We start from the raw sequence: 18,764 nt of genomic DNA, 5'->3' as shown, positions 1-18,764 counted from the left end.
GGTTTTTCCAACAATTGACAATGGTTTTCATAGTCACCACTCTTATTTCTCGAATTTTATTCCACCATCTGCCATGGCAGGATTGAAACCAGGCCCCCAGAACATTACCTGGTCTCCAGATTAACAATCCACAAGGCCATCACCTTTAAGTGAAATCAAACATCTTCAGAAACACCAAACACATGGATTCATTTGCCTGACATACAGTGATACTGAAGTCAACGGAGCTGAATATCAGATTGGTATACAGCTGGCAACTGGTGTGACACTGTTCCAGCCCCGATCAAATCCCAATCTCACTCCTAGAGTCTCTGTCAGTTTATCTCAACTGTCTGTGATGTAATTAATGTAACAGTGGGCAGTTATACGCCTCACTAAAAGAAAATACAAGCACGACATAACGAGCCAGAACTTACTTTTAATACTTGACTGAACAGAAGTTATGTGGAACGTGCAAATGTTACTGTATACAACACTTCATTTCAATTTACAAAGATACATCACTTTTGTTCACAACTTGAAGGTTACCGTACAATCTGAAATGGCCACTGAGTGATTACATTTGGAAAATCATGATAAAGGCAGCCACTGACAAGGTAAAATGAAGCAGTTATCACCGACATACTGCCCTTTGTTACACAGTGACATAGGATGGGGGATTGATAAGGAATGGAGAATTTGAATGAAGCTAACAAACATCGTAGCCAAATCAGCAAAAGTATATCAGAGACAAAGAAAATGCTTGCACTTTGCCAAATTGAAATGTGAAATATTTTCAGATTGAATATCAGTTTTGTTGTGTTTACATTAAGCTCTCTCTCTCTCTATTGTGGATGTAAAATAATGTTCTCAAATGTCTCAGTTAAAGGCATAAGGAAAGAAAAGAAAAGCTTCCTTAATTTGCCAATAAAAACAATTAAAATGCTATTAATCTCAAGCACAGCGTGGGGTGATTCAGCAGTCTGCAGCCATTCAGACCAAGTCATGTTCAGTTGGGTTCATTTCCCATACAGCATGTGGGTCAGTTAAGAGATATAATGAGCTCAGCTCTAAGAAAAATACACAGTTCATTCAGATTAAAGTAGCCTCTTCAGAGAGACCAGGGTAAAATATATATCCCCCTAAAAATGCTACAGAGTAAGACAAAGAATGGACTGACAAACCATTATTGCAGACAGGCATGAATTTGATAAAGCAATTGTATTTAGATGTATACAGTTTTCATATTTAATCAAAACAGAAGGGAAAATAACTGGTAAACAGGCAGTGCAACACCTATATATACAGACTAGCACATTGCTAAGGTATAGGGTCACTATTAAATACAAAATGTGAGGTTCTTTTATAGCACTGTTTGTGCTCAAACGTCACCAGTTAACATCTGATATTGAAAGGGTTATCATCATTGTCAAGATGAAGATTCTCACTGTGGTCTGTGTGTTATTAGCAGTGTTATTGTGCAATTTAGGGCCACTTCTCCAATATTGTGAGAAAGAATGTCCTTTTGTCCAGGGGTATCAGAAAACACAATACAGCCACATACAATGGTTGGTCTAAATCTCAAGTTCAAATTTCTGAACAACCCTACAATCAGTGACTGCTTCATCAAAATAACTGGACACGAATGGTACCGCTCTATGGAATGTAATTACTGAATAATCAGCTATTGTATTTACTGTACAGATTATGCTATGCACTTTTATTATACACATTATACATTATACATATCACAATACAAAAAATAAATTATGGTGCTGCAACTATGTTATCAAGTGGATATGTCAGCCCACTAGTTCGTTCACTGTTATCTCTATCCATTTCTAATCCTCAGCACCAATACCCTCCTCCCTTAAACAGAAAGTAGCAGCCCACCAGAATGATAAATATGCACCTTCTAGAAACTAAAAGATTTAACATTGACACTCACTTTGAAGAGATACATTGAAAAACTACCAAGAGAGATAAGCTAACTTAGCTTGTCTAATTTTTAATGTAATGCATCAAGATCCCATTACGGGCTAACAGCATTCTAACTCAATCCTGCAAAAACACCTTGGACCAGCAATTCTTCCTGAGGAATTCGCAATCATGTTGCTATTAATTAAGATGCTGTTCGGTTCTGGTTCAGCATCAGTAGAATGAGAATGCAAACTTCTATTACAATCATTATTCCCTCATTTGGCCTTCCATTCCTGCTTCCCTCTGTCACAATAAACCTGATGTGGCCAGCATATTTCTCTGGTTATCTGTTCACTGGATGATAGGAGGTGCACTTGTAAAAGGCAGACTGGTTTGAGTGATTTCGCCACCTCCTCCCAGTGCCACAGAGAGCAGTTCTAGCAATCTGGCTGACATCAGGGGGTTAAAGAACAGCAAAGCTTGCGCACCAGTTGGCAATGGAATTTCTGATGACTTTCCGATCCTCCGGCTGGAAGTCTAATGTTCGAGCGAGTACCATCAGCTTGACAAGATGTGGGACAACATCATGCACCAATGAAAAGTTGAGCTGGGTGCTCATGAGGAGTGAACTTGCCTTTCAGAAGGATTCCCTCATCGCCTTTAACTGGATACTACCCGAATCTACACACAATTGGAAAACTCACTTCCATTTCAGTACCCGTTCTGGAGTTTTCCTAACCCGACCAGAGTCTGCTGCTGGGACAGGTTTCTTTTCTGTAGATTTCAGCAAACTATTGTTTCCTGTGCAAGTGATTTCAGTTTTATAGCTCGGTGTTTTACTCGCCTCTTGAGTCTTGCTCAATGGTTTTTGGCTACCTGCCCTTTTTAGATGAGCATTTTCATTGCTCCTTGTGTGGTTTGTCCCAGTGTACTTTGTTGTTGTTTGCCTTTGTGAAGCAGCTCTGGTAAGACTTGTTGTCTTGGGGGTTTGTGGAGATGTGCCGGGGATCCGCGCGGACTCTATCTTTTGGCGTCGAGATGATGATGCCACAGTATTCCTGGCAAAGTTAGGAGTTGGGTTTGGTGTGGCAATGCCACTTCTCTCAGTGTCTCCCCCTGCCCCACCAGTGTCTGTTCTCGACTTAGGGAAACCTCTTGTACTTGAGCGACAGATTTTAGTGCTTTCCTCTGGTTTCGGCCTGGGGATATTGTGGACTGGTTTAGCACTAGGTTTATGGAGGGAATCTCTACGCTTTGGCAGACTATTTGATGAGCTATCCAAAGAGCTAGTCCCCTTTGTTGTCTTCTGATCTGCAGTTGTACAGCTGAACCTCCGGGGGGTCTTTGAGCAGCTGTCCCTCCTATTCGACCCTGTTGCCTTTTGTGACTGTCTTAGTCCATCACTATTTGATGTTTTCGTTTCCAGTCTTTTAACACTATCTGATCTTCTAGTTGACTTTGAGATTGGCATAATCTTTTTTATTTCATCGTTATCTGAGTGGCTTGCTGTTCTTGGAGATTTGGGATGGACTGCACTACTGAAATAATGCCCTGTTGCTTTTACAATGGCCGCTGTTTTCTCTCTAACAGCCTGAGACTGCTTTACATTGGAAACCTGCTTTGCCTTCTTTGGCAAATCCAATTTCAGAGAGACTGCCTCATCAGTTAAAATGTTTTGATTGGCTATAGCTTTAGTGACAGGCAGAGAAAGATGGTCCGATGTCATGCGCTCTAACTCATGAGATGTTGCAATCTGGTCTCTGATCTGATTATCTTGGCTTTCCCAAACCTGACGTGATTCTTCGATGATTTCTTGACAAACAGCTTTTATTTCACATTTCTCTGAAGATCCAGAACGGTCCACATCATCTGTGTATCCCAACACAAAAAACACAGTTCCACACTCCTTATTTGGAATAAGGCTAGTGGGTGACTTTATGATATCTGAGTTCAATATAGAAACATCAGTGCTTTCATTCACTTTGTCCTTTTGTGGAGATGAGTGCGGATTTGAAACACAGTAAGGCTCATCATTGGAGTAGTTAAGGTTGGACAAAAGTACACTTGAGTTGGAGACACCAGGAGGCTGAAAATTCATATCTGTCTCGGGAGTCTGCAAACTCACATCTGTATCAGGAGTTTTCAAACTCACATCTGTGTCATGAGTAATAATACTCATACTTGTATCAGTAGTCTGCAAACTCACATCTGTAACAGAAGTCTGCAAACTCACATCTGTAACAGAAGTCTGCAGACTCACGTCTGTGTCAGGAGTCTGCAAACTCACATCTACACTAGGAGTTTGCAAACTCAAGTCTTCTGCGTACTCTATGTCTGTTAGTGTAATTTCGTCACAGGTTGTTACTTGGCTAGAATCAGCTGCTTTTGAATTGGAGTAATTAAAAATTTGTAAACCTTCAAGGACCCCAAGTTGCTCTCTGACTGCAGTAATCTGGTTTATATTTGTGGTCGCTGTGCTCTTTGTGTGATTCCAATTCTGTCTTATATTTTCATTGTTATTGGCAGCTTCATGTCCAGTCTGACTGATTGCATTGTCAGTCTCTGTGTTCCCTATGTTTGTTGTACAAATACTCTCTGTGTTCTCAGTAATGTAAGGCACAGCAGAGGCTCTGCGACGCAGGCTGTCTTTTACAGGCGTGCTAGGAGAAGAGCCCCAGTCTGAGTCAAAGTATGCATTATCTAAACTGCCTTCTCGAGTTTCTGACATCTCCTGCCAGGCTGCCCTCTGTCTGGAGCATCGTGCCATCGATCGAGGGATACTGTTGGATTTGGCCTGTTCATCTGTTTCACCAGCCTGCAGAAAGGACAGTAAATGGCTGTCCATAACCGAGCCTCCAGCCGAGCGGATGCGTCTGCTTCGTGTTCTTTTCACACCCCCCGGGCTTTGGGAACTTCGTTGTGTGAAAGCCAGAAGCTCATGGAGTCCATCTTTGATGAGAAGCTCCACATCATTTTCACTACTGCTCCGTCCGAATACAGCTCGCTCACCAGCCACCCACAGATGTCGTTTCTCTTCCAATTCCTTTAGCTTCTGCTGTTGACGGAGATCCTGGATTTCTCTGTCCCTGTTCTCCTGGGGAACAGACATTTCAATATTTCAGTCGCCAAGTATACATCATTTCAGGTCAATGACAATTTCTCATGTATAACTTAAAATAAATTCAGTGAAAAAAAAACAGATCAATTAGAGTTACCAGTTGACACACATGTGCATCAATATACAAACCTGATGCTGACATTTGCTCGCAGTACCATTCGACAGATCTCAACAGCTCTTCAATTGCTGATCAAAGTAGGGATGAGAGTTTGAAGTTAATTTAAAAACATGGGATAATGGCTATTGAGCCAGATTCTTTCATAATCAGATATCCACATGTAAAGATTCCAGCTCGGGCACTGGTTAGCAAAGAGGAATTTTAATGAGTTTTTCTCCTCTGCAGCTCAGGAAGGAGTGATAAACCCAATAGGTGATTCCTACTGCTGCTCTGGCTGAGAACAATCAACTCAACTGAGACTGCAGGCCAGATTGGAGGATTTCCTTAGCACCATGTGATTCTGTTCCACACTGACCAGTGCAACTTCCAGTTGACATTGCAGAGCTGCTGGCCTGACTGCACAGCTGCTCCACCCAACTGTATTTACCATAACTGCAGCTGGTACCTGGTTTCAAAACTTGAGATCAAACAATTAAGAGAATTTCTTTCTGGCATTCAGTAAACTTGATCATCAACGCTCAGGCTGCTGTCAGACATTTCTGGGATGGATTCGCTTTGCACAGTGAGAAAAAGAACTTGCAAAGCAATTGCAACCATTCTAGATCAGAGTAGGGTATGATCTATCTTACCTTGACAGCTTTTTTAAAACGCTCACAAAAGTCTCGAAATATCTTAAAACATTCTTCTAATTTCATTGTTTCTTTATCTTCACAGAAGAAGTCGATGAGAGTGTTGGTCTCCCTTTGCAAATCCTCTCGCTCTCTCTCTAATTTATCCACTTCTTTTAAAGCTTGCTACAGTGAAACAGACACAGACTGTGTGAATGCTGGATGGAAATCAAATCAAAAAGGCCTACATTTTTAATAAATATCAACCACACACAAAAAAATAAACTAACATTAAAATACCACCATCCGCCCCTTCAACCTGGAACCCATTTTGCTTTGACACTATGAGGTTATTTAATCCCTGTCACTGAGGTCAAAATTCTGCAACTCACTTTCCAACAGCAGTGTATGTACCGACAGCTGTGGTTCAAGAAGGCAGCTCATCACCATGTTCTCAAGGGTCGTTAGAGATGGGCAGTAAATGCCAGTCTTACCAGTTACATTCCATAACAAAATAATGAAACCTTATTTTAAAAAGTTATACAATCTGAATTTGTGGATTTTAACACCTTCTCAAAACATGTATAAAATAGCTTTCTTCATTTTTCAAAATATAGTAACACGATTTAAAAAACAGATAGTACTGAAAGATATCCAACATCAGTCATGTGGGATAATTATTACACATAATTATAAAACTATTTACATTACCGTTAATGCATTAATTAAAACTATTAAAACTAATTATTGTAAAATGATTACATTTGAATCATTGAATTACACCTGTCAAATTTTGCTCTGTTCTGTTTTGAGAAAACAGAAAATGTTACTCATTTGTAAGTCATTGTAATGCATGCTTCCTTCATGCATTATAAGTTCATGTGAATGCCTAGTTTGTTCTGCAAGATGACCATCCTTGGTATCCTCATTTACAAAGTATTCTCGGGTATGGAGACTTGCTCTGTCATTCTACGAGATTGTTCCTTTCCCCCTGCAACTCTAGGAGAAAGTGAGGACTGCAGATGCTGGAGATCAGAGCTGAAAATGTGTTGCTGGAAAAGCGCAGCAGGTCAGGCAGCATCCAAGAAGCAGGAGAATCGACGTTTCGGGCATGAGCCCTTCTTCAGGAATGAGGAATCTTCAGGAATGAGGAAACCTGATTCCTCATTCCTGAAGAAGGGCTCATGCCCGAAACGTCGATTCTCCTGCTCCTTGGATGCTGCCTGACCTGCTGCGCTTTTCCAGCAACACATTTTCACCCCTGCAATTCTATACTTGCCAAATTCCAAATTCTTGTGTTTCATAAATGTTTCTTACTTGGACATGTGTGCTATGATTACAAATCTCCCCACTGCTAGAAGGCTTGGACTAATCTTTTAAATTATATTAAATGTCAAAAAAATAACTCTTTCAGCCTTAGACTACATGCTTAGAATTAATTTCCACATCTGATAGAAATATTAAATATTTTTATTCTATCCTTAGACTGCTTGCAGCAGAACAGAGTTTTAATGACACAGTTGTTAACTTCATAAAATGAGATTTCATGATGGTATTTTTCCTAACTTATAATCATGCCTTTATTTGTAAAATGACAGACATATCTTTTCAGGCATAATGATAACAGATTGGATTAAATACTTTTTGGTGATTTAGTCCATCAAAATTCTGCACATAATTTTATAAATTCTAAATATATTTTTAATAGTGTAATTCTAACAGAAACAGAATACATTTTGGGCATATTCCGGGTGGCACCATGGTTCAGTGGTTAGCATTGCTGGACCCGGGTTCGATTCTAACCTCAGGCAACTGTCTGTGTGGAGTTTGCATATTCTCCCTGTGTCTGCATGGATTTCCTCTGGGTGCTCTGGTTTCCTCCCACAATCCAAAAATTTGTAAGATAGGTGAATTGGCCATGCTAAATTGCCCACAGTGTCCAGGTATGTACAGGTTAGGGTGGATTGGCCATGCTAAATTGCCCATAGAGCCCAGGGATATGTAGGTTAGGGTGGATTGGCCGTGCTAAATTGCCCATAGTGTCCAGGGACGTGCAGATTAGGGTGGATTGGTCATGTTAAATTGCCCATAGTGTCCAGGGATGTGCAGGCTGGCATGGGAAATGCAGGTTTATAGGGATGGCATGGTCTGGGTGGGACATTCTTTGGAGGGTCGATATAAACTCAATGGGCTGAATGACCAGCTTCCACACTGTAGGGATTCTATGATTTGATTCAGTATTGGAGTTTTTATCCACAAGTCAATACGTGCACAGCAACTGTATGTTATCTATGACTTACTTACAGGATAATTTCTGTACTCAGCAACTAAACATGAGTATTCTGTACACAGTCAAACAAATCTCACCAGGAACTTTCGATATGTGTGATAGGTTCAACATGGAGAGCTTAATACTAACAGTAGCCAACAGACAAAACTATGTATAGTTATCTTTCTGGCTTAGACTAGTTACTGCAACATGTCAGTGTTGTTCATAAATTGAATACAATTATCTTATATATTCACCAGCAAGATGCTAATTAAGCAATCTTCGCACCTTTGAAAAGCTATCAAGTGAATAGACAAGCACAGTACCTTTTAACACTGACTCACCTGAGTGAAATCCTCCATTTGATGCAGGAGTTCAAAGTCTTGCTTTAAATTTACTTGCAGCCATTTTGTCCTGCTAACAAGTGATTGCAGCTCTCCATCGATGCTGTCTACTGACAATCTTAAATGAAAATATACATTAACACCAAATCAGAATTCCACATAAGAGAAAGCTTTATACTGGCTTTATTCTCTGCATCACCTCGTAGTTAGCCTTAGACAAAGTCTCCTAACATAAAACTGTATCTGAAATGGCAATAAGTCAATTATGAATGGTGGAGTTTTATGCAAAGCAACGCAGTATCTATTTGAGTAGCTATCACACTGTTCACCAGCACTGTTATAGAGCACTTATGTGAGTTACATGAAAAACACCACAAGTGATGAAAATCTGCAGTTGAAGCAGCAAATTCGTAGAAAGTCAGTAACTATAATATGCACGGGTAGGTTATGATATCTTCAGGTGCAACCTAACTGAATATTGATTAATCTGCTATATATTTCAGATTTTATTTTATTCATCCAAGTTTTTGTTTGCGAGTTACCACCTTGGACTTCAACTCTATTTTTTTATTTCCTAAATATTGAAATAAGGAATTTTAAAAATTCTGATAACAAACTACATCCCTTTTCTTGCCTTGTTTGCTTTTGAACTTGTTTCCTCCTGTTTCCTTCCTATTGGGAACACAGGATGTCAAAGCTTTCAGAAACAGTGAGTACTCGATTTACAGTTTGACATTGACAATATCAAAACTCTGTTTGAACTACTGGGAAAAGTAGGTCATTTGGACTTTCTATCTCTTTAACGGGCACCTGAACCACTAAAATATCAGCAGAGAATTTGTTCTCTCAATGGCGTAATTCACGTGTGCTTCAGAGGATGCCAGAACAGTAGCAAGTTAAGTGACTGTGAGAATATCTATGGAATTGTGGGAAAGGCAAGGAAGTTGAACATCCAGGGTTTCCCAGAAACATTATCTTATTTCTTGCATCATCTTCAAGGCTGAACTGTAGTGCTTCAAACAGACGTCCCCTACCATATCCTTACATTATCCTATCATTTAGGTTAAACCTATCGTTAAACCCTATGATAGGTAGGGTCAACGATAGGTTAAACGATAGGTTAAATGATAGGTTAAACGATAGGTTAAATGATAGGTTAATGATAGGTTAAACCTATCGTTTAACCTATCATTAACCTATCGTTTAACCTATCGTTTAACTTATCATTAACCTATCATTTAACCTATCGTTTAACCTAAAATTTAACCTATCATTTAACCTATCATTAACCTATCATTTAACCTACCATTAACCCATCGTTTAACCTATGTTTAACCTATCATTAACCTATCGTTTAACCTATCATTTAGCCTATCATTAACCTATCATTTATCCTACCATTAACCTATCATTAACCTATCGTTTAACCTATCGTTTAACCTATCATTTAGCCTATCATTAACCTATCATTTAACCTACCATTAACCTATCATTTAACCTATTGTTTAACCTATCATTAACCTATCGTTTAACCTATCATTTAGCCTATCATTAACCTATTATTTAACCTACCATTAACCTATCATTAACCTATCGTTTAACCTATCGTTTGTAAGAGGTTATGGTACACCATGATGCTCAGACCCAAAGGTGAGGTGCATTTTTGTGAATCTAACCTGTACTGGTAGCTTTTATCTAGCATGAATATCCAGGTAATGACAAAGCTAAGCACTGCTAATGTTTGCATAGTAGACTCCAGGTACGTGATGGAAACAAAAGGAATAATAATAAACACAATCACTTCATTTATCCCACCTGCAAGTTGACATTGGTTATGGAATAGTTGGAAATCGTGCGTGACCTAAAGATTATCAGGTGTGTCTGCCGAAGTTTGTTTTTAAAATATGAATTATCTGAGCTCTATTTATGACTTCTCTTGGGACAAATGTATAATTTGATAGCTATCTGTTTTGACCTGACGTTTGTTTCCTAATCTTTGATCTGAATGTGTGTGTGTGGGTGGGAGGAGGAACAGAAAATTACAACTTAATGTGTTACCTCGCCGCCTCCTGGACATGCTTCAGCTTTTCAGGGAAAACTGAAAGGTTTGCGTCCTTTTTTTGGGCTTCCTATTGGACAAAAAGACCATTGTTACTGGCTTCTTCTTACAAATACAAAGAGGAATAACTGACACAATTGAAATCGCATTTCATCTTCCTTTGTGTTAGTCAACTTGCGTCAGAACTTTTTCTGATGTGCTGAGTGAAAAGTGAATTATGCTTTCTCAGACCTAATGGCGTATCTTATCAGAAGGTTAACCATAGAGTCATAGAGATGTACAGCACGGAAATAGACCCTTCGGTCCAACCTGTCCATGCCGACCAGATATCCCAAACCAATCTAGTCCCATTTGCCTGCACTTGCCCCATATCCCTCTAAATCCTTCCTATTGATATTCCCATCCAGATGCCTTTTAAATGTTGTAATTGTACCAGCCTCTACCACATCCTCTGGCAGCTCATTCCACACATGCACCACCTCCTGCGCGAAAACTTTGCCCCTTAGGTCCCTTTTATATCTTTCCCCTCTCACCCTAAACCTATGGCCTCTAGTTCTTGACTCCACCCCCCAGGGAAGAGACTTTATCTATTTATCCCATCCCATGCCCTTGATGATTTTATAAACCTCTATAAGGTCACCCCTCAGGCTCCGACGCTCCAGGGAAAACAGCCTATTCAACCTCTCCCTATAGCTCAAATCCTCTTCCCTGGCCCCTTTGCAGAGACGGATTTTCAACAATTTATGATGGGAAATTGCTGCCCAGTTCTGAGCTGATTCCCAGGAAAATGGGAATCTCTTCATTCCCCCCCAAGTTAATTAAGTGTAATTAACTTGATCACTGTTGCGGACACCACAAGTAATGCCTGAATACAAACCAGAACAACAAAGTGCAGCAAGTTCATTCCTGGTTTGTTTGCCTTTGTGTCTGCAAGCTTCAGTAATGAAGAGAGCTTGAAGCCCACAGCATTCCCAGCGTGACCTCCCTAATGAGAAATGAGAAAGATGCCATCCATGAGAAAGAACCATTTGTATTGGTTGTGCGGCATTAAAAATAAAACAAGAAAAAACTTGATTATAAATCACTTACAGCATTCATGATATTGCCGGCCTGCAGAACCAAATGCAGAATTGCATGAAGTTCCTCACACGCCATCAATTCTGAAAAATGTTAATAAGGGTACAAAGTTCAGTTAGACACCAAAAGGCACTGTCAATGGATTGTGAAGCAGACACCAGCATTTTTAGAACTTTGCAACTGAAATATTTGCAGTTTCTTAATCAACAAATGCAGGCATGAGGCAGACATCCACTCAGATCGAAAACCCAACTTCTGAGAAAAAATATTCATCCTCTGGCTTTCTCCCTCCACATCTGAAAGGTTGGACAACCTTTTGAGGTCAGGTTCCTTTGGCAATAGACACTTTAGATTGGATTTGATTAGATTCTCTACAGCGTGAAAACAGGCCCTTTGGCCCAACCAGCCCACACCGACCCTCCGAGGAGTAACCCACCCAGACCCATTTCCCTCTGACTAATGCAACTAACATTATGGGACAATTTCCCATGGCCAATTCACCTAACCTGCACATCTTCGGATTGTGGGAGGAAACCTACGCAGACACGGGGAGAATGTGCAAACTCCATAGAGACAGTCACGCAAAGCGGGAATTGAACCCGGGTCTCTGGCGCTGTGAGGCAGCAGTGCTAACCACTGAGCCACCGTGCCGCCCGAACTTCACTTCACTTAAGCCTATTCTATTCATGCGCAAGTCTAACCAGTGCACGTTGACAGTACAAACAATATATGTGATAATCACAGCTGAGCCCAACGTGTCCTCACCAGGTGTTCACACACATTTGATTTGATTTATTACTGTCACGTGTATCGAGGTACAGTGAAAAGTGTGGTCTTATGTACTTTACGGGCAGATCATACTATACAAGTGCATCAGGGGAACAGAACAGAGTGCAGGATACAGTATTGTAGCTGCTGAAAAGGTATAGTGAGAGATCAACATTAATGTTAAAGAGGTCCTTTCAAAAGTCTGATAACATACAGCTGCAGCAGGGCCTGATGGATCACAGTCAGAAATAAGACCCACACCAAAACTATAATCAAGTGGAAAGGTTTGCAAGGCTGGATTCACAGCCACATTTCGACCATGCATTAAAACGAATATATTGCATTGCAGAACATTACAAACTTTAAAAAATATATATTCATCCTTTCCAAGTGAGTAGATGACTGGCACTTGAGGATTGTGCTAATGTAATTCACCAGGTGTACTGAATACCTTTTGTGGCTGTTCGGATTGCTCTCATTTCTTTGTAGAGAGTAAAGCAGGCAGGAGAAAATTCTTCTTTAAGAACCATAGCCTCCACCCTCAGGGCATAGCTGCAAACCAGAAAAATCATGATCTGTGTTTCATTACACATTTGTATATTCCATTTGCACACATTTGTATATTAATATGGAGCACAGACTGGGCGAATATTTGTTTACACATAAAACTGTGGGGTGGGGTGGGGTGGGGGTCCAGTTGCCAGGCACCACGGTGCAATGCATTGTCCCCATTGGTGTCATTGAAGAACAAGACACAGGTCACATAAAACCAATAGACATGGATGTAGAAGCAGGCAACTCGGCCCCTTCAGGCTGCTCTAACATTCAATGAGATTGTGGCTGATCTGGTCTGACTTGTCTCCCTTTCCCAATAATCCTGGATTCCCTAACTGGTGAGAATCTGTCTGTCTCACCCCTGAATGTACTTAATGAACTGGCCTCTAAATCTTCTGCAGTATAGAGTTCTACAGAATCATTATCCTCTCAGAGAAGAAATTCTTCCTCATCTTTATCTTCAGTTTGCAACCCCTCAATCTTACATTGTACCCTCTGATTCTAGACTCTTCCGCAAGGGGAAACAGTCTCTCTACATCTAACCTGTCAATTCCTCTAAGAATCATATATGTTTCAATATGAGATCATCTCTCATGCATCCAATTTCCAACATACCTAGGGTCAATCTTGTGAACCTTCTCTGGACTTCCTCCACTGTAACTATATTGCTCCTTAGATAAGGGAACCAAAACTGTTCACAGTATTCCGATTATGGTCTGACGCATGTCTTTTATCGTTTTAGCAAAACCTTCTGACTTTTATATACCATTCCTTTTGAAATAAAGGCCAACATTTCATTTCTCTTCCCTATTACCTGACAAATGTTTTGAGATTAATGCATGAGGACTCCCAAATCAAAAAATGAGACAACTTTCTAGTTTTTCCCAAATTAAATAATATTCAGCTCCTCTGTTCTTACTGCTAAAACGCATATCCTAATATTTTTCCACATTATATTCCATCTGCTGTGTTTTTGCCCATTCACTTAAATTGTTTCTAATTCCTACAGTTGACTTTTTGTGTCATCCGCATTAATTGCTTTCCCACCTACTTTTGTGTCATCTGTAAACTTGGCAATAATACTATACATTCATTTCCCTTTTCCAAATCATTAATATATATTCTAAATAATTGTGGCCCCAATATTGATCCAAGTGGAACAAACACAAAATGCTGGAGAAACTCAGCAGATCCGGCAACATCTGTAAAGAGAGAAGCAGCATTAACATTTCAAGCCCAATATCACACTTCTTCAGACACTGACCCAGGTGGCACTCCACAAGTTACAGGGTGCCATTCTGAAAATGCCCCACTTATATTAACTCTCTTTATTCTATTAGTTAGCCAATCCTCTACCCTGCTAATACAATATTGCCAATAACATAGACTATTTAAAAAAGATGAGTCCAACATACTGTACCTTATTGAATGTCTTCTGGAAATTCAAGTATCCTTCATCTACTCATTCTACTTCATCTATCTGTTCATTATCTCTTTAACAATCGGAATATATTTGTCAGGCAGGATTAACCCCTTCATGAAGTGATATTGACTCTGTTTGATCATATTATATATTTGATATTACGAGCTTTCTCATAGTTTTGAACATTTCCCAATGACAGGTTAAGCTAATCTGTTTGTCTCCTTCTCTTTATGAATAAGGCTGTTACACTGGGAGTTTCCCAATCCTCTGGGACTCTTCCAGAGACCAAGGATTCTTGGATGACTACAATCTGTGCATCCAGAATCTCTTTAGACACTTCCTTTCATATTCTAGGATGCAGCCTGCCAGGTCTAGGAAAATGATTAACCTTATGCCCCATTAGTTTCCCTCTAATTATACTTACTGTATTTTCTCACCTCCTTTTGCCCCTTGATTATTTAGTATTTTTGGATGCTATTGGTGTCCTTTACCATGAAGATTGATGTAAAGTAATCAGTCAACTCCTCTGGTATTTCCTTGTTTCCCCATTATTATTTTCCCAGTCACATTTGCAAAGGGGCCTATGTTTATTAGATTAGATTAGATTAGATTACTTACAGTGTGGAAACAGGCCCTTCGGCCCAACAAGTCCACACCGCCCCGCCGAAGCGCAACCCACCCATACCCCTAACCTAACACTACGGGCAATTTAGCATGGCCAATTCACCTGACCTGCACATCTTTGGACTGTGGGAGGAAACCGGAGCACCCGGAGGAAACCCACGAAGACACGGGGAGAATGTGCAAACTCCACACAGTCAGTCGCCTGAGGCGGGAATTGAACCCGGGTCTCTGGCGCTGCGAGGCAGCAGTGCTCACCACTGTGCCATCGTGCCGCTTCTCTCTTCCTTTTCATCTATTTAAAGAAGCACTTACAGTCTATTTTGAAATTACTAGTTTGCCCTCATAGTTTAGTTCCTCCCTCTTTATTATTTGTGATTATCTTTTTTTGGCTTCTAAAACTTTCCCAGATCTCTGGCAGAGCACTAAACTTTGCAAAGTTGTCTTTTTTTTTAATCAATTCAATACTATGCTCAACTTCCTTGGTGAACCATAGTCAGTTTAACTCGTTCCTAGAATTGTGAGTCAGGAGCTCGCTGCTTAAATATCTTTCATTGTTCCTCAACTGTTTTACTGCTGAACTCTTTTCTCCCCCTCCCCCCCCCCCCCCACCACTCTAGCCAACTCTGCCCTCTTCTCTATTTCATTACACTTACTTAAGTAAACACAGTTGTTTCCAACCCAAGTTTCACACCCTCAAATAGAGTACTAAATTCTAACATGTTATGGTCATTGTTTCCTGGTGGATATTTTACTCCTGAGATCATTTGTTAAACCTGCCTTATTATGCATTAACAGATCCAAACTAGTCTGATTTCTGGTTGGATCTATAATTCGCAGCTTGTGGTAAACATGTGCTTACAATCAATGTAGTCAGTAAAGTAGAAACAAATCATAGTCCCTTGGTTTTTTTCAGAGCAGTGTCATGTTATCTTACCTTGGCACACGCAGCAGCAGGACCATGAATGAATCTGCAAGTGATAGCTTGTTCACATCATCTTTGAAGGCTTGTAACCTCTTTACCTGCAGGATTGACATGTTACTCAATGGATACTGTCACTTCTTGTAATGGAAAATAACGAGGAATGAAACTTGCCAATTATTGGCACATTTTAAGATATGACTTGTTGTGAAAGCCAAACACAATAATAAAAAAAGTGTGCAAGTGATACCCACTGAATTGCAAAATCATCCAATTCTTACAGCGCAGAAGACCTTGTGGCCCAGCATGTCCACGCTGGCTTTCTACAAGAGAAACTCACATTACCCTGCTGTCTCCATATCCCTGCAATTTCTTTTCCAAGTGTTTTTCCATAAATATTAATCAAAACTGCTTCCAGTGCATTCCCAAGGAATGTACTCCAGATCCTAACCACTCCCTGTGTGAAAACATTTCTCCTCATGTCAACCATACGGTCACAGAGTCATAGAGATGTACAGCACGGAAACAGACCCTTCGGTCCAACTCATCCATGCCAACCCGATATCCTAACCCAACCTAGTCCCACCTGCCAGCACCCAGCCCATATCCCTCCAAACCCTTCCTATTCATATACCCATCCAATTGCCTTTAAATGTTGCAATTGTACCAGTCTCCACCACTTCCTCTGGTAGCTCACTCCATACAGGCACCACCCTCTGTGTGAAAAAGTTGCCGCTTAGGTCTCTTTTAAACCTTTTGCCTCTCCCTTCAAACCTATACCCTCTAGTTTTGGACTTCCCCCACCCCAGGGAAAAAAACTTTATTTATTTACCCTATCCATGCTCATCATGATTTCATAAGCCTCTATAAAGTCACCCCTCAGCCTCTGATGCTCCAGCGAAAACAGCCTTAGTCTATTCAGCCTCTCCTTATAGATCAAACCCTCCAATTCTGACAACATCCTTGTAAATCTTTTCTGAAGCCTTTCAAGTTTTACAACATCCTTCCTATAGCAGGGAGACCAGAATTGAATGCAGTATTCCAACAACAGCCTAACCAATATCCTGTACAGCCGCAACATGACCTCCCAACCCCAATACTCAATGCACTGACCAATAAAGGAAAGCAGACCAAATGCCATCTTCACTATCCTACCTGTCTGCAACTCTACTTTCAAGGTGCTATGAACCTGCACTGTAAGGTCTCTTTGTTCAGCAACACTTCCTAAGACCTTACCATTAAGTGTATAAGTCCTGCCCTGATTTGCCTTTCCAAAATGTAGCAGCTCACATTTATCTAAATTAATCTCCATTTTCCACCCCTCAGCCCATTAGCCCAACTGATCAAGATCCCGTTGTAATCTGAGGTAATCTTTTTCGCTGTCCACTACAGCTCCAATTTTGGTGTCATCTGCAAACTTACTGACTATACTTCCTATGTTCACAGCCAAATCATTTATATAAATGACGAAAAGCAATGGACCCAGCACCGATCCTTGTGACACACCAGTGTCAGAGGCCTCCAGTCTGAAACGCAATGATCCATCACCACCCTCTGTCTTCTACCTTGGAGCCAGTTCTGTTTTCAAATGGCTAGTTCGCTCTCTATTCGTGTGACCTGACCATGCCAACCAGTCGCCCATGTGGAACCTTTTCCACTGCCTTACTGAGGCCTATATAGATCATGAGTGGTGCTTTTCTCATTCACCTTAAATTGGCGACCTCTGGTTTTTCATCCTTCTGCCTAAAGGGAACAGTTTCTCTTTATCTACCTTTCTGGTTTTCTTTTATCACCTCTCCTCTGAACTATCTCTTCTCCTAAAAAGACCGACTCCGAATTCTCCAAACCATCTTTATCTAAGGAAGTCTTTGTCCCTGAAACCGTTCTCTTAAGTCTTCCCTGCACCTATTCAAAAGCCTCCTAATTCTTGGAAATTGCATTGCACAGCGTTAGCCAGTTGGGACTGATTCAGTGGTTTATAAGAATCATTATGATTTCTTAGTTTTGGATTCAATGTGTCTATTTACAAAGCTCAACTTCCCAGATGCCTTTTTAGGGACCTAATAACATGCATGCATATAAACCCAACTCTCTCTCTGTTCCTCCAACTCCTTTAGAATGGTTTCCTATAGTTTATTAATTGCTTGGCAGAATCAAACTTGAACATTGTTGAAAGGGGAGACGTGTTGCAGAAGCTTTTTCTCTTGTACTCATCAGGACAAAAGCAGGAGTACCGACTCTTACATGGTCACATCTCTGTCCATTACCAACACTTAGAAGGACATATTGTTGATTCAAGCAGCCAACTGTTTTGACAAGTGGGCCAATGAACGTTTTGATATGAGATGTGCCTACTCTACCTCAAATTACCCATGGAAAGAAATAGGACTTGAAAAATTGAAGCAAGGAATTATTTTTGGTATTATGGGACCACTTCAACAACTGCTTGCATTTTATATATCTACTAAATGTATACAAATTGCTCAAAATTACTTCACAGAACTGTAACAGAAGAAAGAAAGAGATATGAGAAAGGATGATGAAATAAAAGATGGGGAGTGAAAAATGACATGGTGAGGTGGAATGTTTCAGTAAAGGAATCTGATTGTGAGGCCTTGATGATTGAAGCTGCTGAAAATGTGTTGCTGGAAAAGCGCAGCAGGTCAGGCAGCATCCAAGGAGCAGGAGGATTGACGTTTCGGGCATGAGCCCTTCTTCAGGATGATTGAAGGAAAGGTGGCCATTTTCAAACAACCATCAGATTGGTGGTGTGGTGTATCATTACCATACATGTGGAAGCTGAGTGTGTGTCCTTCAGTAAGGGGTAACATGTTGGTGAAGAACCAAGAAGGGAACCTAAATAGCTCCTTAGTGGCTTGATGTTAGCAGGACTTCTACACTTAATGGTAAGGTCCTAGGGAGTGTTGCTGAACAAAGAGACCTTGGAGTGCAGGTTCATAACTCCTTGAAAGTGGAGTCGCAG

The 18,764-nt window shown here is 40.5% G+C and overlaps 1 protein-coding gene across 6 annotated transcripts in view; it reads right to left on the bottom strand.

Annotated features, from left to right (window-relative positions):
- Window positions 1-398: 398 nt before the first annotated feature.
- fhdc1 (FH2 domain containing 1) overlaps window positions 399-18,764 on the bottom strand; it is a 121,980-nt gene continuing 103,614 nt past the window's right edge. For all 6 annotated transcript variants that reach the window (XM_043700016.1, XM_043700036.1, XM_043700029.1 and 3 more), the window contains exons 6-13: window positions 15,797-15,882; window positions 12,712-12,812; window positions 11,505-11,575; window positions 11,293-11,400; window positions 10,415-10,485; window positions 8,357-8,474; window positions 5,765-5,929; window positions 399-4,993 (exon numbers count right to left, since the gene is read on the bottom strand). In XM_043700016.1, the coding sequence (XP_043555951.1) occupies window positions 2,600-4,993; window positions 5,765-5,929; window positions 8,357-8,474; window positions 10,415-10,485; window positions 11,293-11,400; window positions 11,505-11,575; window positions 12,712-12,812; window positions 15,797-15,882 (3,114 nt within the window). In that variant the 3' untranslated portion in view covers window positions 399-2,599. The remainder of the gene's footprint in view (window positions 4,994-5,764; window positions 5,930-8,356; window positions 8,475-10,414; window positions 10,486-11,292; window positions 11,401-11,504; window positions 11,576-12,711; window positions 12,813-15,796; window positions 15,883-18,764) is intronic.

This window comes from Chiloscyllium plagiosum, chromosome 1 (assembly GCF_004010195.1).
Source record: "Chiloscyllium plagiosum isolate BGI_BamShark_2017 chromosome 1, ASM401019v2, whole genome shotgun sequence".
Lineage (NCBI taxonomy): Eukaryota > Metazoa > Chordata > Chondrichthyes > Orectolobiformes > Hemiscylliidae > Chiloscyllium > Chiloscyllium plagiosum.
The sequence above is the reverse complement of the archived record's forward strand: the minus strand, read 5'-3'. Positions and strand labels throughout refer to the sequence as shown.